The 20,616-nt window shown below is 37.0% G+C and overlaps 1 protein-coding gene across 3 annotated transcripts in view; it reads right to left on the bottom strand.

The window, feature by feature from the left end:
* LOC113062361 (growth factor receptor-bound protein 10-like) overlaps positions 1 to 20,616 on the bottom strand; it is a 48,160-nt gene that overhangs the window by 8,960 nt on the left and 18,584 nt on the right. For 2 of the 3 annotated variants that reach the window (XM_026232173.1, XM_026232174.1), the window contains exons 4-6: positions 17,469 to 17,715; positions 15,471 to 15,606; positions 2,133 to 2,289 (exon numbers count right to left, since the gene is read on the bottom strand). In XM_026232173.1, coding sequence (XP_026087958.1) covers positions 2,133 to 2,289; positions 15,471 to 15,606; positions 17,469 to 17,715 — 540 coding nt within the window. Of the gene's footprint in view, positions 1 to 2,132; positions 2,290 to 3,030; positions 3,463 to 15,470; positions 15,607 to 17,468; positions 17,716 to 20,616 lie in introns of those variants that run through there. The other variant, XM_026232175.1, reaches the window with a different exon arrangement.

Raw genomic sequence — 20,616 nt, 5'->3', positions numbered from 1 at the left:
GTGCTGTTCAGGAACACGTTGATATCTGTGTTTCAACTAAACTCATTTAAGTTTTGACAGTTTAAACATTTAATAGCCAAAGGATGCAAAATCACGCGCAGTGAGAAGATTTGTGCGCGCACTTATCCGAACCATGCAAACCCGTGCCTCAAAACGCACACAAATATTAAGCTCTCTCTAAAGTATTGTGTATAAATTGACAAATTCACACATAAATTGTAAAAATGCCTGTCTTTGTAAGTATCCTACAGCAGACATAGCCAGCTGAACATTGGCCTACTCTATCAGTGCACTGGATCAGTTTATTCTCTTAAAGTGACAGTCTTTATATTAAATCAAACAGCAACAACAAAGAAATCGCTCACTGCTCTTGATTGCAAAGCTTTTCTAACTTTAACAAAGAATCATCTTATTCATCAGTTTATACAGTCCAATATGCAATGTTGTTTTACATTTAATTACTGTACATTCTTCAATTTCTGTACCTAAAAACTAATGTTAGACCTACCTAAAAAAAACTCAAAATCACCGTTTATTTTATTTTTATCTTTACGCCATTGTATTTACTTGTGCTGTTGCTTGTAGTTAGGTAGAATTTTGTTTTATTTGAAAGTATAGTTTTTCCACAAACATAGCACATACTGAACAAACCGAAACAAACCGAAGGGTGAAAATGTTGAACCATTCCACCCTATCATCTATCTATAAAAATACTTATAATAAATTATTTGCTATATAAATAAAAAATGAATTAAAAATACGATTTATATATTCATGCTCAGTCTAATGTTTTTAATAATCCAAATCTGTCAGAAATATGCAGTAATCTGTTAAACATTTAAATGTTATATTTAAATTCATGCATGCGGCAGAAACTTTTAACCAAAGTGTTTTACGGTGAATTCAAGCTATACATTTTTTCATTATGCATGATCCCTGGGAATCAAACCTGTGACCTTGACGTTGCTCTAGCAGTTAAACAGCAAGAACAGACATGTTGAAAACTGTCAAATGGAATATTTCAATTACATGATGCCCTATAATGAGAAAACGAGCCAAATTAACCATACACTGTAATGTCTATGCTTCTTAAGTATAGCAGTACTCATATGTCAAAGACAACAAAGCACTGGCTCAAACCCCATCTAATGTATCTGTTGTGCATCTGATCCCTCATCCTCTAATTCACTCCTCCGAGAAGAGCACAAGAGAAGGAGAGGGAGCATGACTGTGTGTATGAAAGAGAAAGCAAGGGAAAGTGAGAGGCATTGCAGAGGGATGAGGTCATGTATTTAGCTTGATTGCACCGAGGGCAGCAAAGTCAGCATAGTCTCTCTGCTAATGGCTTACGTAAGCGCAACGTTTCCAGAAGGTTTCCGTAATGTTGACACTCTAATGTCTCCAGAAGAGATGAGGGGAACACATCTAGCTACACCACATAATATCTGGCCTCTCCAGAGATGTCAGCTCACCAAAACAGACCACACCCTCACCATACCATGTGATCTGCACAATCATGCAAGTGTCACGACTTTCCTTGATACATTTAAAGTGGACGATTTAAAATAAAGAGCTGATTGTGTCCGCCTGAATTATTTCAGAAGCTCAATAAAGGACTTTTTAACACCCTACAAGAGCAATGACTGCATCTCTAAAGGTCAGGCAGAGTTAAATCTGTTTAGTATGATTTAGACAAGGGTTAATCTGTAATCTGCCTGAGAAATAGGCAGCCGCACGTGTCCTCAGTGATTGCCTACGAGATTAAGCACTAGGTCTTCACAAACCTTGTCTTTTCTATGCTCATCTCCTCAAAACTATCTGTATTGTGAATGCTTTTTCTTTCCTTCAGGTTAGACACTCTACGAGCGGGCGCGCATACAAAATGTGCAGCCGTGCATGATGTATAAAGTCGTTTTTGAGAGCTTAAGTGTTAATAGGAGAACAAATATGTATGTTTATATAAGACTCTGAGTCTGGGCTTGCTGAAAGTTGATTTCCTGTTACACGAAGTGCAGTGCACTGGGAACCCAGTGTCCCCGGACAGAACACCGTGTCCTCTTAGACTGGGTGTGTGCCACGCGCACAAGTCATACAGACGCAGAAAATTAATGTATACATGTATGTTGGCTCACCCAGACCAAGCTGGGAATGATGCTCCACTAGCGACCAGCAGTTGTCATCCAGGCAGTGGTTCTTGTAGACCAGGAACTGACACACATCTCTAGCCGTCATGTCGGCGGGGACTTCCACAACTTTTCCCACACCATCCTCGCTGAAAACCTTGATGATCTGTTGAGGACACACACAGATTGTCAATTAATATGACCTGAAGGCGATGTTCTCAACGAGTCTAATTTGTCGAACAACTACAGACACACTTTCGCACAATGCTCCAGACTGGATTGCATTTCGACAATTTAGCCTTGTAATGGTCCTCTGTGTACCATCCAAACTAAACGCTATGTAATTCAAATACAAACTTTTCAGGTAGCGAAGAATAAAAATGATGCTTCAAGGGAAAAAAAACACGTTTATTTTCACTTCGTTCAATGTTTTTGTTGTTGCAAACCATGCATATCTCTGTTTATGTGGTCCTTAGCTCAATCCGCATAGACTCTTATCGTGTTTAGATGGAGCCTGGCGCTCATAAGCATGACTGACTTGAACACGCACGCACAAGAGGATATACTCCATTAATAGGCAGAATTCACGTGAACACCAAAGCCAACGGCCCAGATACAGAGAAAGGAACAGAAAAGGGAGAAATTATTCCAATGAATCTGCACACAAAACAAGAAATGACTTATGCAAGTGCACAACTAGATACACACATTCATGCACAAATGCAAACATTTGCAACTATTATAGACACTTTTTTAATTAAAAGCACAGAAGAAGGGAACAGTAGCGTGCAATTTATGCACAAATGCACAAAGATGATCTGCATGACTAAATTTGAAATGTTTTTTAGATCGGCATCTGCAAGAAGTGTATGGTTTTCTTGGAGAAAGTAGTTACTGTCCGTCTTACCTCTACAGCCTGATATAAGCAACAGTCCGGCGAACACGATGGCATTTTCACTCTGAGACAACCTCTGCTCACTCACACGGCGAGAGAGAGTGTGTGAGTTAGAGAGAAAGGGAGGAGAGAAGGGGAGGAGGAAAGAAAGCGAGAGGATGAGAGGAGTTGAGAATGGGCAGAGGGTTGAGATGAGACCAAGAGAGTTGCTGAAACAAGAGAGGGAGAGAGAGAGAGAAAAGAAGGGAGAGAGACTCAGCTGACAAGCAGCTTGTGTCCTACAATACTCTGCTGGATTAAGCTGCGAGAAAAAGACGGAAAGAGATGACTAGGATTTCAATTGGTCAATAAAATTCATGTAATGGGTTTCCCTTCATTTAGTCATTACAAACATAACTTTTTTTTCTTCCATGGAACAAAAGAGATTACATGGGAGAGGACAGCCTCAACAAAGAAAATTAATTGGGGCCGAGTCGATCTTGCTGTCAAATCTTATTCAAATACAGCCGACGTCAATGATGGCAAACATCATAGATAATGTGACTGTGCTGATAAATTTCATATATAATTCAAATGAAATTAAAATATAAAACATTCAATTTAGTAATAAAATTGTAAAATATCACCGGTGTTTAACTTAAGATCTTTAGTGTTTGTTTACCAAAACAAAACACAGAATGCAATCAAGCATTTAAATATGCGTGTAATAATTGTACTTTGTTTATTTTGGTTTTTAAAGTGCGATAAAAACATATACTTTTTACATTATTATTTTTTTTTTTCAAAGTTGTGCACATTTTATTTTCTCTCATTTTATTATCATATACTTTTTTATAGAAACTCCTCTATATGCCCCCTTCCATCTCGTCCTGTCTCTCTTCCCTTCCTTCCATCATCTCTCCCTTTTGTCTCTCGCTCTCTCTTTTCCACAACCTTACTCTCTCTTTCTCCCCCACATCAAACTCTTTCTTGGCTTCTGTCAAAGTTTCAAATTCTTTCTGGAAAGCCTTGAGACAGAGCCCCACATCCAGATCTCGACACACACACACAGAGTGAGATTTTGTCCTCATTCTTTTTTTTCACTCCCATTTCCCCCCTGAAGTTTGACTTTGAACTCCACAGCCAAAGAAAACCGTTCCCTCTCTTTCCCTAAAACTCAGCGTATCACAACTGGCGAGTGTTTCTTAAACACACACATCAGTGGCCAAATCCCAGCAAAATCCCTCCTCCCACAACACTTCCCCAGTAAAACTAGTGATTTTCTTTCTCATACTCTACATTCTCAACAACTTACCAGTTCTCAGTATTTGGAGATGTATGTACAAGTATGGTAAAGAATAAAAAACCAATTGAAAAACATACCATTCAGTCCTCTCAGACAGAAGACAGCAGTATCATGTAATCTGACTCGACACCATGAAGAAAAGGATGTTGAGGGTTGAGTTATTGGCGAGACCAGTATAGCGGTGGAAACTGTTTGCAGAGCATTGTTTCATGGCTCATTCTTAGTTAAGCATGTAGCATTCTACTGCTGCAAATACTGTTTTCTACAAGCTTTACGACGTCAGATGGTTTACCCAATGTTGTTCAAACGCATCCTCACAATCATGTGGCTACGAGCAAACGTTTGCTCTGCACTGCTCCATCCTGCCTCCGCGGGTCACATGGGAGGATCTTTAAATGTTAAATAAAGGTTTTGCAAACATTGAGGGTCACATGGCAACAAAGTATTTGTAGGGAGTTAATAGAGGGCTATTGAGGCATTGTTCAGAGTTTGTATAAAGAGGGAAGAGGTAATCCAGAAATAGAACAGAGGTCACAGTATACGGCCAATACTTTGGATACATCAGGTTCTGTGATTATATATGCACAGATATAGGAGCATATTTATATATACAGGAATACGGTTAGAAACAGTTAAATAGATATAAATACAGTTGGATGGCAAGACAGACAAGTACACAGCTAGTTAGGATATATATATATATATACACTTATACATATATATAGTAGATAGACAGGTATAAAAGGTAGATTGTTACACAGTTAGGTAGTTACACAGATAGAGGCAGTTGGGTATACAGTTCGATATTTAGTTAATAAGACAGCTAGATAGTAAGACAAATAGTAAGATTTCAGTAAATGAGCATGTGAGTGAGTGCAATACTATGCTGTGTCATAATCAAACTCATGTGCATCTAAAAACTGCCCTGGGTTTTGTGTGTGTGTGTGTATAAAGCACAGAGCATAGTCACAAGCACACAGATGCATGTAAAGCATACATGAGCAATATGTGAGTGAGAAACCATTAAATCCGACTGGCCGCAACACATAAAACACACTTATGCCAAAGACTACAGAATACGCAAGACATGTGACTCTTATAGTTTTGCATTAGGAAAAATGCAATGCTCAATATGGCCTCTCTATCAAAGGAAGCACTGTCTTTTTAATAAAAGAGCCAATCACTAATAGGTAGTCATCACGTCAATGCAGTTGCCGTTAGAAGCTCCAGTTGCTATTGAAACAGCATTCTGAGACGCATTCTTAGGACTGTGCATGCGCACTGGCTGGTCTAGTCTGAAAAAAAACATTTTTTTTAAATGCTATTTGAGCAAAAGAAACAACTTTTATGAGACAGTTGTTGTCAGATTACATTTGGTTATTTCAAATTTGAAATTTAATTGTAAGGTTGGCAACCAGTTTTGGAGAACTTGATGTTTCCCCATTCAAAGAGATAGGAGCTGCACTTGCATGCCCAAGAGGCGTTTCAAAGATGCCTGCTGAGTGAAATGACTTGTTTTAAAGGGATTTTGCTTATGCAAGACTGACCCCCACAGCGGAAGATCAAAGACATCAGAAACGAGACGTCATCACAGATAAAAGACTGAATAACCGGAAATGGTAAATTGAACTTAAACAGCCATCCATTTAAAAGACAATGTTTTACGTGTTGTAAAACTTAGCATGATAGAACACTGTCTAAGCTAGAGTAAATTAAATAAGTGCAAAAGACCATGAGAAACCAGTGGCTCTCTGGAAATATGGCCCTGTGAGTTCATAAACAGTCCTGTGTGCTGCGGTCAATCACCTCACTCTTATTACCTAACTAGACAGTGCAAATTTGATTTGAACCCCACACAGGCCTGATGCACATGCATGTACACTCAAACTCATGCATAATTACCATCTGTCGTTTGCTGAACTCTACGTGACCCTGACTTTCAGTGACATCACAAACATACTGTAAAAATCCACATTTACAGGCAAAAAATATAACTTGCCCTGACATACATACACACACACGCCTTTGTTTAGAGATCTTAGGGGATAGACGTCAGTGACAGCTTTGGAAGTTTCAGGTTTCACTGAGAGGAGCCAGTCCGTGTGTGAGATACAGAGAGAGAGAGACATATATTTGTGCAACCCGTCGTGTTTCACAGTTTATCAGCTAGTGTAAACAAACCCAGAATGAATAAAAGATAAAAACAGAGATGACCGGGATACATATGACACAATATGACATATGCATATCAATAGTAGAGTGAGTGCAACCATCCTTGGAGAGGTGACTCTATAGAGAGAGAAAGCTTTAATAAAAAATGATCAAAAAAGCTGATAAAAAATAAAATAAAAATACATTTGTTTCAATTCAATTCAAATAAATGAATGCATACAAATTAATTCTAGATTGATGATCTCAGACTTTGAACCTCACTGCACATTGATAATACTACTATATATATATATATATATATATATATATATATATATATATATATATATATATATATATATATATATATATATATATATATATATTTTTTTTTTTTATTATTATTATTATTTTTTTTTTTTTTTTAAGTTTAAATTTAAATTTAAATTAGCATTAACAGATTGAAACCCAGACACATTCGGCTGTAGTCTGGCACTAGGACTGAAACATATTTTTTATCCCATGGTCTTCAGTGTCTATTTCACTCCAAAAGCAATATAGAGATCCAGCAATCATCATGAGTCGGTACATTGTTTCTCCTGAAATGTTATTTTCCAATTAACTGACATCAAAAGACCAGACATAAAGATACCATTTGAGATAAATTAAGAATGAAGAGGGACAAGGGTAGTTTGAGGAGAGGATTATTTTCTCATGCTGATGTTTTCAGCAATGTTGGCACATGTCATCTCTCAGGGGTTTGTGTTGCAGTCAGCTGACTGGGCAGTGTGTGAGAATGAGAGTGTGTGAGATTGAGAGTGTGTGTTTTGTAGTGTGTCCTAAGGCTCTGGCACACAATCCGAAGCAAACTGGTGTTGAGTGTACACTAGGGTGGAGACAAGATCCACACGCACAGACATATTCAACTCTGCTGCAACAGTGTTTCATTTCACAGCACAAACCTTTAACGGGTCACCTGGGAGGGGATTTTTGGCCAGGGTTCTGCTAAATGGGGCATCTGAATTTGTTTGACTGTGTGAACTAAGGGGCTACAAAGGGACTACAAAGGGGCTCTCCCACAGAGCATGTCTCAGGAGACAGGTAAACCAAATATGTGGATCGTCAGTGTTATGGGTCTAAAAAAAAAAAAAGTGTTTAAATGTGCATCATCCTAGTAAACTGCATGAAAAGAGACAGGCATACAAGCATACAAGGCATTCCGAATGAATGTTAATTACTACAAATACATTTTAACATTTCAAACTGAACAAATAAGTTAATGGTTTCTGAATAAATGAATGAACAGATCTTAGAAGTTTACAGCTAGAAAGTTAAACATTCATTTTTAGTTCATGACAGCTAATGCCTTAACTAATATTAATGAATTGAAATATATATATATAATTCAAAATAATTCTATCGCTGTGTTCAAATAAACAGGACTACCTCATGAGCATCTGCTTATACAAGTGTGACAAATTAAATCAAATTAAATTCCTCATGACCTGACAATGCCACGTTCACAAGCAGTCAATTTAATTGACTTCTGTTCCAATTATTTTGTGCTGACTCACTGGGATTTTGGGCATCACACCCAGTAAAACTCCTTCATGACATTAAAAATGCTACATAAATACGTGAATTAAACTGTGTGACCTTTGCTACTTACAGTCTTACCTTGAACACATAAGCGTGACTAGCCATGCCTCAAATGCTGTGTGTGTCAGGTAAACAAGTATTAGAAACATATAGGTGTTGTTTCAATTGTGCAAATGCTTTAGCAGTGCTCCTATAGAAACTGCAACACACACCCATGTATTCATATGTGAAAAGTCACATGGTAAATTCTATGCAACATACTCCTTAGAAATCCCTCTCATCTAAAGGTGGGTTTTGGATGGATGTGAAATAGGACAGCGCAAACAAGCTGAACACAAGACAAATGTTTTGTGCAAATGTGCAAGGAAACCAGACGCCTAACATACATCCAAAACAATCGGCCATTGTATAAGTACAGTGAATGTTAACTAATTTGCTAGAGATAAATTAAGCATTGTACAGTACGGTTTCGTACACTCTCTTACACACACAACAAGAGAGCCATTCAAAGAGAACAAGAAAGATGACACAGAGGAATTTGATTTTTCCAATCAGGCAAAGCATTCATGGAAAGTCTCATCAGCTGACCGCAACATCCCGAGGACAAGACAGACTTAAAAAAAAAAAAAGTGCGGTCCCATGCTGCTCGGAGCACTCGAGTTCAGTTATAAGTTAACAAATTTCAGCCTTTGTCTCCTATATGAGGGCGTCTAAGCTTGGCTGAACTGTAGTTTAAAGAGTAAGTGAGGACAGAGTATACAAAGGTTTCTTTTACAACATTTAGAAGCCAGAAGAAAAACAATACAGTTCAATGGAAAATCAGATTTTAATATCTAATTTATGGTATTTTTTATTTCAGAATGAATCGGTTTGGTCTGAGAGAGTCAAAATAGCTATGAAAAACCTCAAAAGATTGTACGTTTTCCAGGGTCACTCTACAGAGTTTATTGCAATATTGTAATATGATGTGGCAGATGTGACTCTGAAGCTTTTTACAGTGCGAGAAATTTTTTTCCATCTCAACACCTTGAAGGGTTTGAATCTACAACTTCTAGATAACCAGCCTTAATTTTTCACAACTAAGCTTAGAAATACCAGAGGTATTATAGTTACTAAAACTAAAACAACAAAAACTTTTTTTGTTACGTGAAACAAAATACATGTTAACTGAAATAAAATCATGTGATACCATGATTCTCAAATAAAACCCCAAGCCAGCAGCTTGAAGATTCTGTTCTCTATCAGCAGGCAAATGTTACCAAAATGTTAAGAAGACCTGATATATGGCATGAAATGCACCCATATTCTTTTGATTTGTTGCTACCTGTACGTTCCAAAAATCCAGACTAACTGGAAACAAAGATGACTAGCTCAAAAAGCACACACATTAGGTGTCACTGTCACTCACGCACAGATGTGTCTGTGTCGGTTTTGTGTATGTTGCTAGCACTCAATCACTTGTCAATTTATGGTCTGACTTTTACGAGAGTCTTCAGGGCCTGGTGTCGTTTCGCACTGTACACAAACTCACAGACACGCACCCCCTGCGGCTCCGCAGCTCGGGCTCGCTGCCATTAATCACTCGAATCCAGCAGAGGTCACGGCAGGTTCAGCGCTTGAAACTCAAGTTACTACATCAAAGATGCATCACTCATGCACAGAACGGCGTATAAGTATTTGTATGCACAAGGGGAAAGCTGACACGCATAAATAAAGCAAAGAGTAAATAAGAGAATCTAGCGAATCCTAATTAATCCCACCGCGGCAGACCTGTGCGCTCTTGCCGTTTTAAACAAACACACATAACACCACTCGGAGATGTTACACACAAGCTTGCAGTTGAAGTTGAAGTCAAAACTGATCCCATTTATTTTCTTTAATGCATGTTTTGGATCTTATTGGGGGCAATTAATCAATGCACATCATTCTGAAAAACATTTCCATCCAAAGCTACTTATAGGGCATTTAAACTACGCACTTTTTATCTGTCCATGCATTCATGGGAATCAAACATACATAATCAGTGCTATGCTCTACTAGTTTATCTACAAAAAATACTTAAATAATAAATATTTAATTCATCTAATCTTTAATTTTTGTATTATTTTAGTTACATTTAAGTTCACACAGGTTATATAATATGAAATCTAATTTCAAACAGTCTCTTACTAAACCTATTTCTTGAAAAGTTGTGTTAGCTTTCTTGAAAATTCAAAATTTTGAAATGAAGTTTTGCTATTTATCGCACACAAGCATGGCCAGGTGCTTATTGGGGTGACAGTAGAGTTGTAAATTCATACATCACACAAATGCATTCACCTGTCGGTGAAAAAACGTACAGATTAAATTTGCTGTGTGTTTGAGCAAGAGAGCGTATGATTTCAGTTGCATATGCAGGCAGGAGTGTAATCCTGTCTAGTCTGAGGCCAGTGCCAGTATAAATACAAAGACGCTCAGATAAACACACATACAGAAAGACCTCTGTGGAGCATGCACGAGAAATTACAAAAGATTCCATCTTTGTGACGCTTACTGACAGAAATCTCAAGCACCTGATTATAATCACGCTAACGCACTGTCAGTATCACAAACACAGCAGCAGCATTTATTCCATTCCCACGCTCAGCATGAGACCACATTAAGCAATGCGTGTTGTGCCCATGTCATGCACGCCAAAGCCCGGCCAAATCTGTCTGATGCCCGCCGGTCACAAAGGGTCAGACAATCCTCATGAGATCATTAAGAAACCACATGTGTGCATAACCCATCTACAGCATTTTTCAGTAGTAATATCATTTACACAATTATCCCCAAAAAGTATTGCCAACCATAATTAGACATAGCTTACTGGTGTGACCTCCAAACTCTCTGAAAAAAAAAATACCATAACCAGCATCAATTTAGTCAGAACTTTTGGGAACAAAAAGTATATGAACAAAGGTCAGAAATACTGAGGCTGGGTGGTGTAACGTTATATACAGTGTGATTTTGCTATACACAGTGGAAAAGACGGCTGTACATTATTTAACTGAAACTTTAATATTAGACTTCGTTTGACTTGGAAAATGGTTTACAATCAGGGTCTGGAGTCTGTTTATAATATCAGTTTTTTACTCTCTCAAGTGTTACATAATATGAATGTTTGTTCACGGATGCCAGATGTATTCGTTTGTTATGAATGGTCTTATCTTTTGGTCCATGAAGTTCCAAATAAAAAAATGATTAATCACATACATTTCACTGGATTATCTTCAAACTGTCAGCACCATACAAATTTATGAATCATCCTGAGGAGGAGTTAAAAGCTATTCTAACGACATCTAATGCCTCTAATTTTTATTATTTATACCCATAAACACTACCATTCAAAGGTCTGAGGTCAACAAGTCAGTGAATCAGCATACGAGTATGATTTCTGAAGGATCATGTGATACTGAAGACAGGAGTAATGATGCTGAAAATTCAGCTTTGCATCACAGCAGAAACAAAATGCATTTTTAAATATATCAAATACACGGTTGATTATAATTGTTATAATATTTCACAATATTACTGTTACTGTGTTCATTTACAATCAAATGAATGCAGTCTTGGTGAGTTTAAGAGACTTATTATAAAATTTAATACAAATCTTACCAACCCCAAACTTTTGAATAGTTTATAACAAATTTCTGCTTTTCTGATTCTTAGGATGCATAAATAAATAAATGAATGAATACAAGAACACATTGTTCACTTAATTTTAATCACTTAACTTTGGGACCAAAATCAACATGACCGTTCAGGATGTCCTATACATCTTGACAACGGAACTCTTACCTCAGCAGACTGCCTTGGGTTCAACCTCAAAGCTAAAGCAGCGTCCTGTTTTCAGATTTTTTCGGTTGTTCTCACTCACTCAAGGGCAAATGCACAAAAAGGGAAGAAGACCATGTTTTCAAACAATTCCAAGTCATTCCAAACAATCTTGTGACCCTAGTCTAGACAAAGAATCTCTTCCAGCTGTATGTTCAAAAGAACTAAACCTTTCCAAGCTTACTGTAGTCTGTATACCTGAAATGACTCAACAATGACCACTCACACTACAGCGTGAAGTACATAGTGTGTTCTCAGCACTGCCACAATAAGCACTATAGAGGAGACTAGCATAAATGGTCTTTATGATGGTACAACACTGTTAAAAATGCACAGAGAATTAACAGGATGGCATGTTTGCATAGAACAAAGAAACTGATGGGGATGTTGTTGAACTAAATCTCCAAATTAAGTAGACCAAAATTCATGGCACACAGAAATACTGGGTGATAATACACTGCATTTTTAAATTGCTCTAATTTTTATCAAAACACGTCAAACCGAAGAAAATATTCACAAATGACAACAATTCCGTTTCGTCTGCCAATTTGGATGAAGATTTCCACTTGAGCTTGTTGCAGTGCATTCTGGAATAAACTTGGGAAGAAAAGACAGAACGTCAAGGAAGAATGACAAAATGAATGAAAGAAAAATAAATGATTGAAAGAAAGACCAAAAGAGTGACAGTACAAACTAAAGAATGAATGAAGACAAAAAACAGACATGCAAAACAAAGAAAAAGAATGAACAAGCTAACAAATGATATAATGAAAAAGAACGAAAAGGGTACAAACAAACAAAAGAATGAAAGAACAAAAGCAATCAAAATTTACAAAATAGTGAGCAAACTAAACAATGAAGTAGAACAAAAGAACCTACAAAAACAACAGAGAACAAAAGAATGAACAACAAAATGAATTGAAAAGGAATTAAAGAAAAAAGAAAAAAGGAACAAACAAACAACAAAACAAAGAAAGAAAGAAAAAGAAAGAAAGAAAGAAAAACTTAGGGCCCTATGATTTCCACAATGCGGAAAAAGTGGGCAGAATTGCGAAATCAGGTCATAAAAATGGAATTTACTGTAGGCCTTTAACATGGAATGTCATGAATTTTGCCAAATTTTGGATGAATAAATCAAAAGTAGGTCAGAACTAGAAAACGCAATATGGACTTATGTCTTTTTTAATATTAAACTGCAAAAATACTATTTAAATGAATACAAATTGTGGTATTGTAGTAGTCTATAGCAGCTGATGGGGCCGTAGGTGATTGATCAGACAGAATAGAGAGAAATAGAAATTGGACAAAGGAGTGATGGATAGACTGTACCCAGGGTGTTGACAACAACAAAATGATCATATTCACATGAAAAGACAAAAATAGAGCCAGGCAGCACATAAAGGACATCACAAGACGTCACCCCATCCGAGGTGAGGTCACTCCCAGTGAAGAACTGGAAACACAGGGCCATCCCACAATGACACAGCTTCAGGAATGCTTCAGGGAGAGGACGCACAAAACATGATCTCTCTAATGTACTTTTGCATGCCAACAAGCATAACTAAAGTTATTTTTTTTCCTTTGGAATGGGATCTTAAGGCAAGGCATTGTGGGAAAGGACAGAGAGGATAGGAAAGAGGAAGGAAGGGCTTTGACTGCTGGCACGGACCTGGACAAATATAAACATCCACACACTCATAAGTGGAAACGCAAGCAGTGTGTGAAAGGAAAGCAACTCTCATTTCCAAGAAAAGAGTCTCCGCTTAGAGGATGCGAAGGAAAGATATAAAGGGGGTCGAGAGCCAAAAAAAGAAAGTGTGACACTTTTCCGTTCGGGATTTCACACTCCTGACAATGCTTGACAAATGCACATATCATCTCGTAGGGTACTCTTTATACACAAATACTGCACATTTGAAAAGTACAGGCTTTACAAACAATCCTTCTGGCTGACCCCGTGAAGTCCAAAGAGTGTGCGTGGGGTGTACAGGAGATTGAAGAGGAAACGCTCTGTACGACTGTATCCTGATAAGAGTCAAAGGTTCTATACTAAAAACCTATTGAGCTGCTCCACTGTCTACACTGGCTGTTACCTTCTAAGGCAGCATCCAAGTTGAAATTTAACCTCATTAGTAACTGATCTGAAACAATCCTTACGGGAAGAATTGTGCTTCTCAATTAGCCCAAGGCCTGAAACATACTCTGTGCAACAATGTGAAAACAAACAGTTCTAGCTACACAAGATGGATTTTTGACCATCCTAGCTCAATTTAATCCCTGGTTGCATCTCAGAACATGGCCGGATCCATGTTATTAGAGGGGTTAAATACGCACATTCATTGTTCATCAAGTTCACTGTTCATGAATGCCCAATATGTCTAAACCATAGGGATGCACAATATATATCAGCTACCATATCAGTATCGGGTGATAAATGCTAAATTTTTCTATTATCGGTGTCAGCTCGATAAGAAAATTTGGCCGATATCTTAAAGGCGATAAATAATGCATTATTTCCTTCAGAAACAGTTGACTTAAGATGACTTGTTTGCAAAATGTATGCATTATTTTATTTATGTGTAAGACTTTGTGTGATGAAATTTGGTAATGAGAGAGTAAAACTATTTAAAAAATGTACACTAGGCTGCTTATGTTGAAGTGTATGGGATGTGGCTTTTATTGATGAGACCTTTTTTTGTAATCAGGCAAAACATTTGGATATAGATTTATTGGCCAAAATATTGGTTATCAGCTTTTAAAATATATATACATTTATATCTTTAATCTCGGTTATCGTATCAGACAAAATTTTCATATCGGTGCATCCCTACTAAACCAGCTAGTTTATGAGAACCCCAGAAATGTGAAAAGCATTAATTTGCACTCTTGTTTAGTAAAGCAGAGTACGTAAAGCCTGCCATCTTTAATTTGATTGGCCATCTCAAACATTTTGACAGTGATGAGCACATTTGACCGCTAAAGCAGGGGATTCAATATTTCTGGCTTAAGCCTTTGTGTAACTAACTTAGAGCCTTATGTTAGCATAACTACATACAGTAGCAGACAAATATTAAATTACATTATTTTTTTATGTCAGTACTGTAGAAAAAGTGCTTACAGGTTTCTTTCATCTTCATGACTTGCAAATATAAAGACATTATATAGACCCATAACTTTGTTACCAACTGTAAGAGTACGGTTTTATTTCATGGGCCTCTGATGCCTAAAATACTACCTACAAATGCAGCTGACTAGATTTTAAAACAACCAACGTACCGTTGGCATCCATACTGCATAGTATTGCGAGGCTAGTTTTTATTTGCAGAGACAGACAAATGGCATAGAAATGTCATTAAATGCCAAAGAATCTCCAGTTGTTTTAGTTTCTCTTAACCTCAATCAGGTTTCTCGAACGAACATATGTGAGAAAATAGGAGGATGCCAGAAATACTGAAACGGAGAACTCTCATACCTGCAATAAATCACTCATGTAGCATCTCATGTGTGTCTGGTGGATAATAGCTATAGGGCTCAGAGGGCAGTGTCTGTTTTCAAGTCTTACATGTGACTCTGATGGCTGTGGCAGAGATCCAGGGCTCAGCACAGGAGATCCCGAGGGGCTGCAGAGCTCAGGGAAAGGGTTCGGAATAGCTGGCAAAGACGCCGGACGAACTTGAAACTCTTCTTCTTGAAGTCGTCTACAAGGGGTGACAGAGAAACAAGAAAAAAAAAGACTGTACTTTGTACTGAATGCATGTTTAAAATTATTTAAAAATACATAAAGTTCCTAACACTTAAACATCTAGCTTCTTGATTACTAGTAAACATCTTCTCGTTTCATTAAGATCTCATCGGTTCATTAACCATGCAGTATTCCCGATATCATCAATGTTTTAAACAACATGAAACGGAGCAGGGAATTAAAGCCTTAAAGTTCATGTTAACTTCAGTGCTGTAAAGTGATAGGCTAATGAAAAATAAATCAGAAGAATCCGCATGAAATTCTCACTGCTGCATTACAGATTCTACTACAGAATATATGAATGAAACCGAGAGATCTGAAACCCACTCAGCCAACTGCGAACCGGTTCATGAACTCTTGTAGCGTTCGGCAGAGTTCAGCAGACAGACACATAGACTGCAGAGGCTAAACTCGTCTTCGGGTCTTTGATCTACATCAATAAGACCAGGAATAATACATGACTGCCTCACCGCAGTTGGAGCGACCATAATAACTGAGGGAATAACTGAGGGAATTTTTAAAATCCGAACCGTAGCAGGGGGTGTGCCGTTCAGGGTTCATGGCCGAGTCAGAACGAAAGAAGACTGTGTGTCTGTGTGAGCGTGTAGAGACGGGAACCTCTGAGTGAACCCATCTCGGTGTGTGTATGCGTGTGAAACTACACCCTGCTGTCATGGAGATCAGAGAGGAGCGGATGAAAGACAGCGAATGATACAGAAGCCCTGCAGAAAGGTGAGGTGTAAAAGAGCTGATTAGAACAAGCTATCCGAGAGGATTCTGGGGGGAGAAAAGATTCTGACTATGAACAGAAAGATGACTTTAAAATGTAGCACACGTACATAACATATAAATCAATAGTGCCTTAGAAGAGAGTATGAATTTGGTTTCTTAAATACAAAAAAAAAAAATATTTCAAACAAAATATATATATATATATATATATATATATATATATATATATATATATATATATACACACACATTATATGTAATACTTTATTTAAATTTTTTCTTAAAAGGTAATTTAAATGATTTAAAATACAGTAAATCATTTTAATAAAAAAACGTTTAGCCATAACATAGCACATTTTACATTAGCACTTTTGTATTATTAAACTGCACTAAATTAAATTCACATCACTAGTTATAATCAGTGATCGGTGGTGGATTCTCATATTCCTCTTGATAATCACAGCATGTGATACAAGCAGGGTTCTGAGTCTGACACCCTTTGACCAAATCATTTTAAATTAATATAATGTCATATAAATTGATGAAATTATGAAATTATTAGAGAATATATCAGGACAACTACACTTCAGTATTTTTCTTCATTTTTTAAAATAAACTATTTCATTGATTAAAAGTAACAGTAAAGACATTTACATGTACAAATAAAAAAAACGATTTCAATTAAATGCTGTTCTTTGGAACTTTATGTAATAAAAAACCTTGAAATATGAAGCAGCATATTTCAAACAAGAAATATTTATTGTGCAGCAAATCAGCATATTAGAATGATTTCCGAAGTAATATGCGACACTGAAGACGAGAGTAACAGCTGCTGAAAATTTAGCGCATTTAAAAATATATTAAACACAAGACATTTATTTGAAATTCTGATATTACTTCATAATATAACAGTCTGCTGAAATACTGTATTTTTTTCTTACAATAGTGTAGAGAAAAAGTAATTCACTCTTGTAAATGTGCATGATTTTCCAGGCCTGGAAATCAAAATTTCACTGATGTACTCAGGTCTCTGTTACCAGTTAAAACACACACACTTACACTTTTCTATGTGTGCATATACATTACCTGACGGCCTGTATGTGCATTGGCTGTGATCGTCGGAGCTTTTGGGTAGGACAGTGGGGGGCAGTCACTTTATTGCTAGGGGCCCGTGGCAGTGGGGCCACTCTGTTGCCATGGAGCCCACTGCCATCAGTGCGGTGCAAGAGGGGGGCGGAGTCTGAATGCTGGGTCCCACAGGTTGCATAGATACTCTCATAGGATGAAAGAGAGGCCATGTCATTCACCAGGGCCTCCAGATCTACATCATCCTCTGCAGCAAAACAAAACATGCACGGAAAGAGAAAGAGATTGAGTCCTAGATCACTCACAGGCCTCAAAAGTGTATCAGCAGCAGCCACAATACTGAAAGAAATACTCTCAATCGACATCAATAGGATATTAGAATTAATTTTTATGCATAGTAATTAAAATACTATATTTGCAATATTTGCACTTCTGAACATTTATCAAGCTGAAGAAGAATTTTAATAATGTAAAAAAAAAACATTTAAAAGTTTTTAGGAAAATAATAATAATTTTATTCAGCAAAGACACATTAAATTGATCAAAAGTAACTGTAAAGACACTGAACTGAATAAAAAAATATATATACAGACATATATTTTTTTTCATGTAACATGACACACGCACACACACACACATATATACACATACATTATATATGTTTTTTTTTTTTTTTTTATTAATTAATTCATATTAATTAAAAAATAAAAGTCACGCTGCACCATGTCTCCACCACATCAATATTTTATAAGGGTTTTTATTTATTTACTTTGATTTTACAATTTCAATCATTAAACCAATCATGGTAAGTTCTGTAGAAGCAAGGCATTCTCATACTGGCTCCACTGTGTTTGACTGTTGGTAAGATGCTCTTAGATTGTGGAATGCTGTTTCAGACATAATGGGATGCATGTCATCCAAAGCGTTCCATTTTTGACTCACAGAACATTCTTCCTAAAGTCTTGGGGATCAGCCAGGTGCTCTTTGGCAGATGAGCATTTATGTTCTTGGTTAGCAGTGGTTTCCACATTGCTCCTCTCCCAGCCCACATTTCTTTGGAAGAGTTTTTTAAGGATCCACTGTGGCTTCCTGGATGAATTTAAGCTGAGCCTTTGGACACACTTTGACAGATCGGCCACAGAACATTTACCACTGTGTCCACTTGTTCTCCATATGTATTATGGTTCAGTGGTGCCCCAGAACCTCAGAAATTGATATCACAAAAACTTTAGTGTCTAGTTTGCCCTTATGTTTTATTTAGTTTCCTTTGAGTATGGTTTGCTTAATCAAATACATTTGCATCTTGAGATGGTGTGACATAGCGGTTAAGGATCTGAGAACGTAATCAAGATTTTAATGGTCTCATTTCAACAGTATTAAGATAAACTATGAAAACATTGCACTAAATGTACAATGCCACTAACAATAAATTGCCACAAGATGGCAGTATCAAATTAAGTGAATAAACACCAAAGCGGTCAGCGCTTTGGTCACATTCCCCAGCCTTCCCTGATCTGATCAAACCCCTCAAATCTGACTCGGAGCAACTTATCATGAGTCAATGACCACAAAACGTTACTCACTGACATCTCCAAAACCAAATATTTCAGCAATCTTCCTCACACAGCAAACACATCAACATAATACATTCTGTTATGTGGGAGAAACAGCAGGTGGTTTGTGGAATTGCGCAGTAATAATGGTACATGCCTGTTAAATAAAGCAATAAGGACAGGTTCAATGGTTGGCATGTGTATTTTCACTAACTTGTGATGACTGGATTCCTGTAACCTAGTGATTCTCAACTGGTTTTGGTTCAGGACCTCGAGTGGTAACCTTCACAGTACCAAAACTGCATTTTATCATTAGCACTTAGCGTTGTTTTTCCACTTCTGTCTACAACCTTATCAAAACAGCCCTGAGACACATTTTTGGGTCATGACCCATTAGTTGAGAAGCACTTTGTGCATTCAAGACCCATAAAAAAATAAGCTTTTAAGGCCCTAGAGTGATTTCCTCAAACAACTTGTACGTTTAAAATGTTAGCAAATCATGCTAAATGTAATGCTAATGCAGACTGGGCCACCAAAGTGCTTTTGCTTCATAAGCATGAACCGTTACCATTGTTGAAACATGCCGTCCGGCATCGATCCGGGCATGTGAGGGAAAGGGAAGACAGTGAGATGGCCATGCTTTCAGACAAATAGACAGAAAGGTTCATAAACTAGCTAAAAAAAGACATTTAGCTAAGCTAGCTCACTGAGAAACAGGAGCACTACTTATATACTGGCTTAATGCTGTTCACACCAAGAACAATAACTACATAACTATACGTTTTTAATAATCAATCTAATTCTAAGATAACAGAGAAAGCCAAACTACAACTTTAATGAAATGTCATGGGAACCGCGTTGGAATCATGATGACAAAACCATTGACAGCCAACAAGAATTCATGCTAATTCAGTGCTTGAGCATTTAATGTCTCAACAAATAAACAATAATAGCATGCGTTGGTGTGGATGCTAATGTAGTTATTGTTATCCTCCTCAGATTCAGATTTTTTTGTGTGTGAAATGTGTTGATTTGTTGAAAAAAAAAATTTAAATACATTTTGTTCATAATGTATTGCTTGATAAGGCAATGCTCTACCAATTGAGCTACAGGAAGATATGCTGCATCTTTGTTTGGATCATGATTCAAATCCAGAGGTTTCTCTCATTTTAAATAGAAAGAGCACAGACAAAGCCTCAGATTGATTTGGGGTTTGTTTTCAATTTAGTTTTGTTATATTTCAATTTCACAAAGAAACGTGCAGCAATAGCCTAATACAATGACACCTTTTCATTTACTATATGATGTATTCAATATTTTGTAAAAAACTAAACAAAAAAAAACGTTGAATTGTGAAATCAAAAAGGAGGATTTATAGTTATCATTATTTGTGTAAAGGTCTTTAAATTTTAACTGAACTTTGATCAAGTGCGAACAAATATTAGCTTAACTAGCTAATAAACAGATTAATCGTAATGAGACAGAAGTGGCGACAGATCTTTTATTCTGTACTTTTACATAAATCAGGTGTTAAACGATCACTGAAAAACAACAAATGTAAAGCGGGAACTTGGCTTTATTTGGCTTTTGAGTTG

The sequence above is a fragment of the Carassius auratus genome, chromosome 44 (genome assembly GCF_003368295.1).
Source record: "Carassius auratus strain Wakin chromosome 44, ASM336829v1, whole genome shotgun sequence".
Lineage (NCBI taxonomy): Eukaryota > Metazoa > Chordata > Actinopteri > Cypriniformes > Cyprinidae > Carassius > Carassius auratus.
This window is presented reverse-complemented; position numbering and strand designations above follow the sequence as displayed.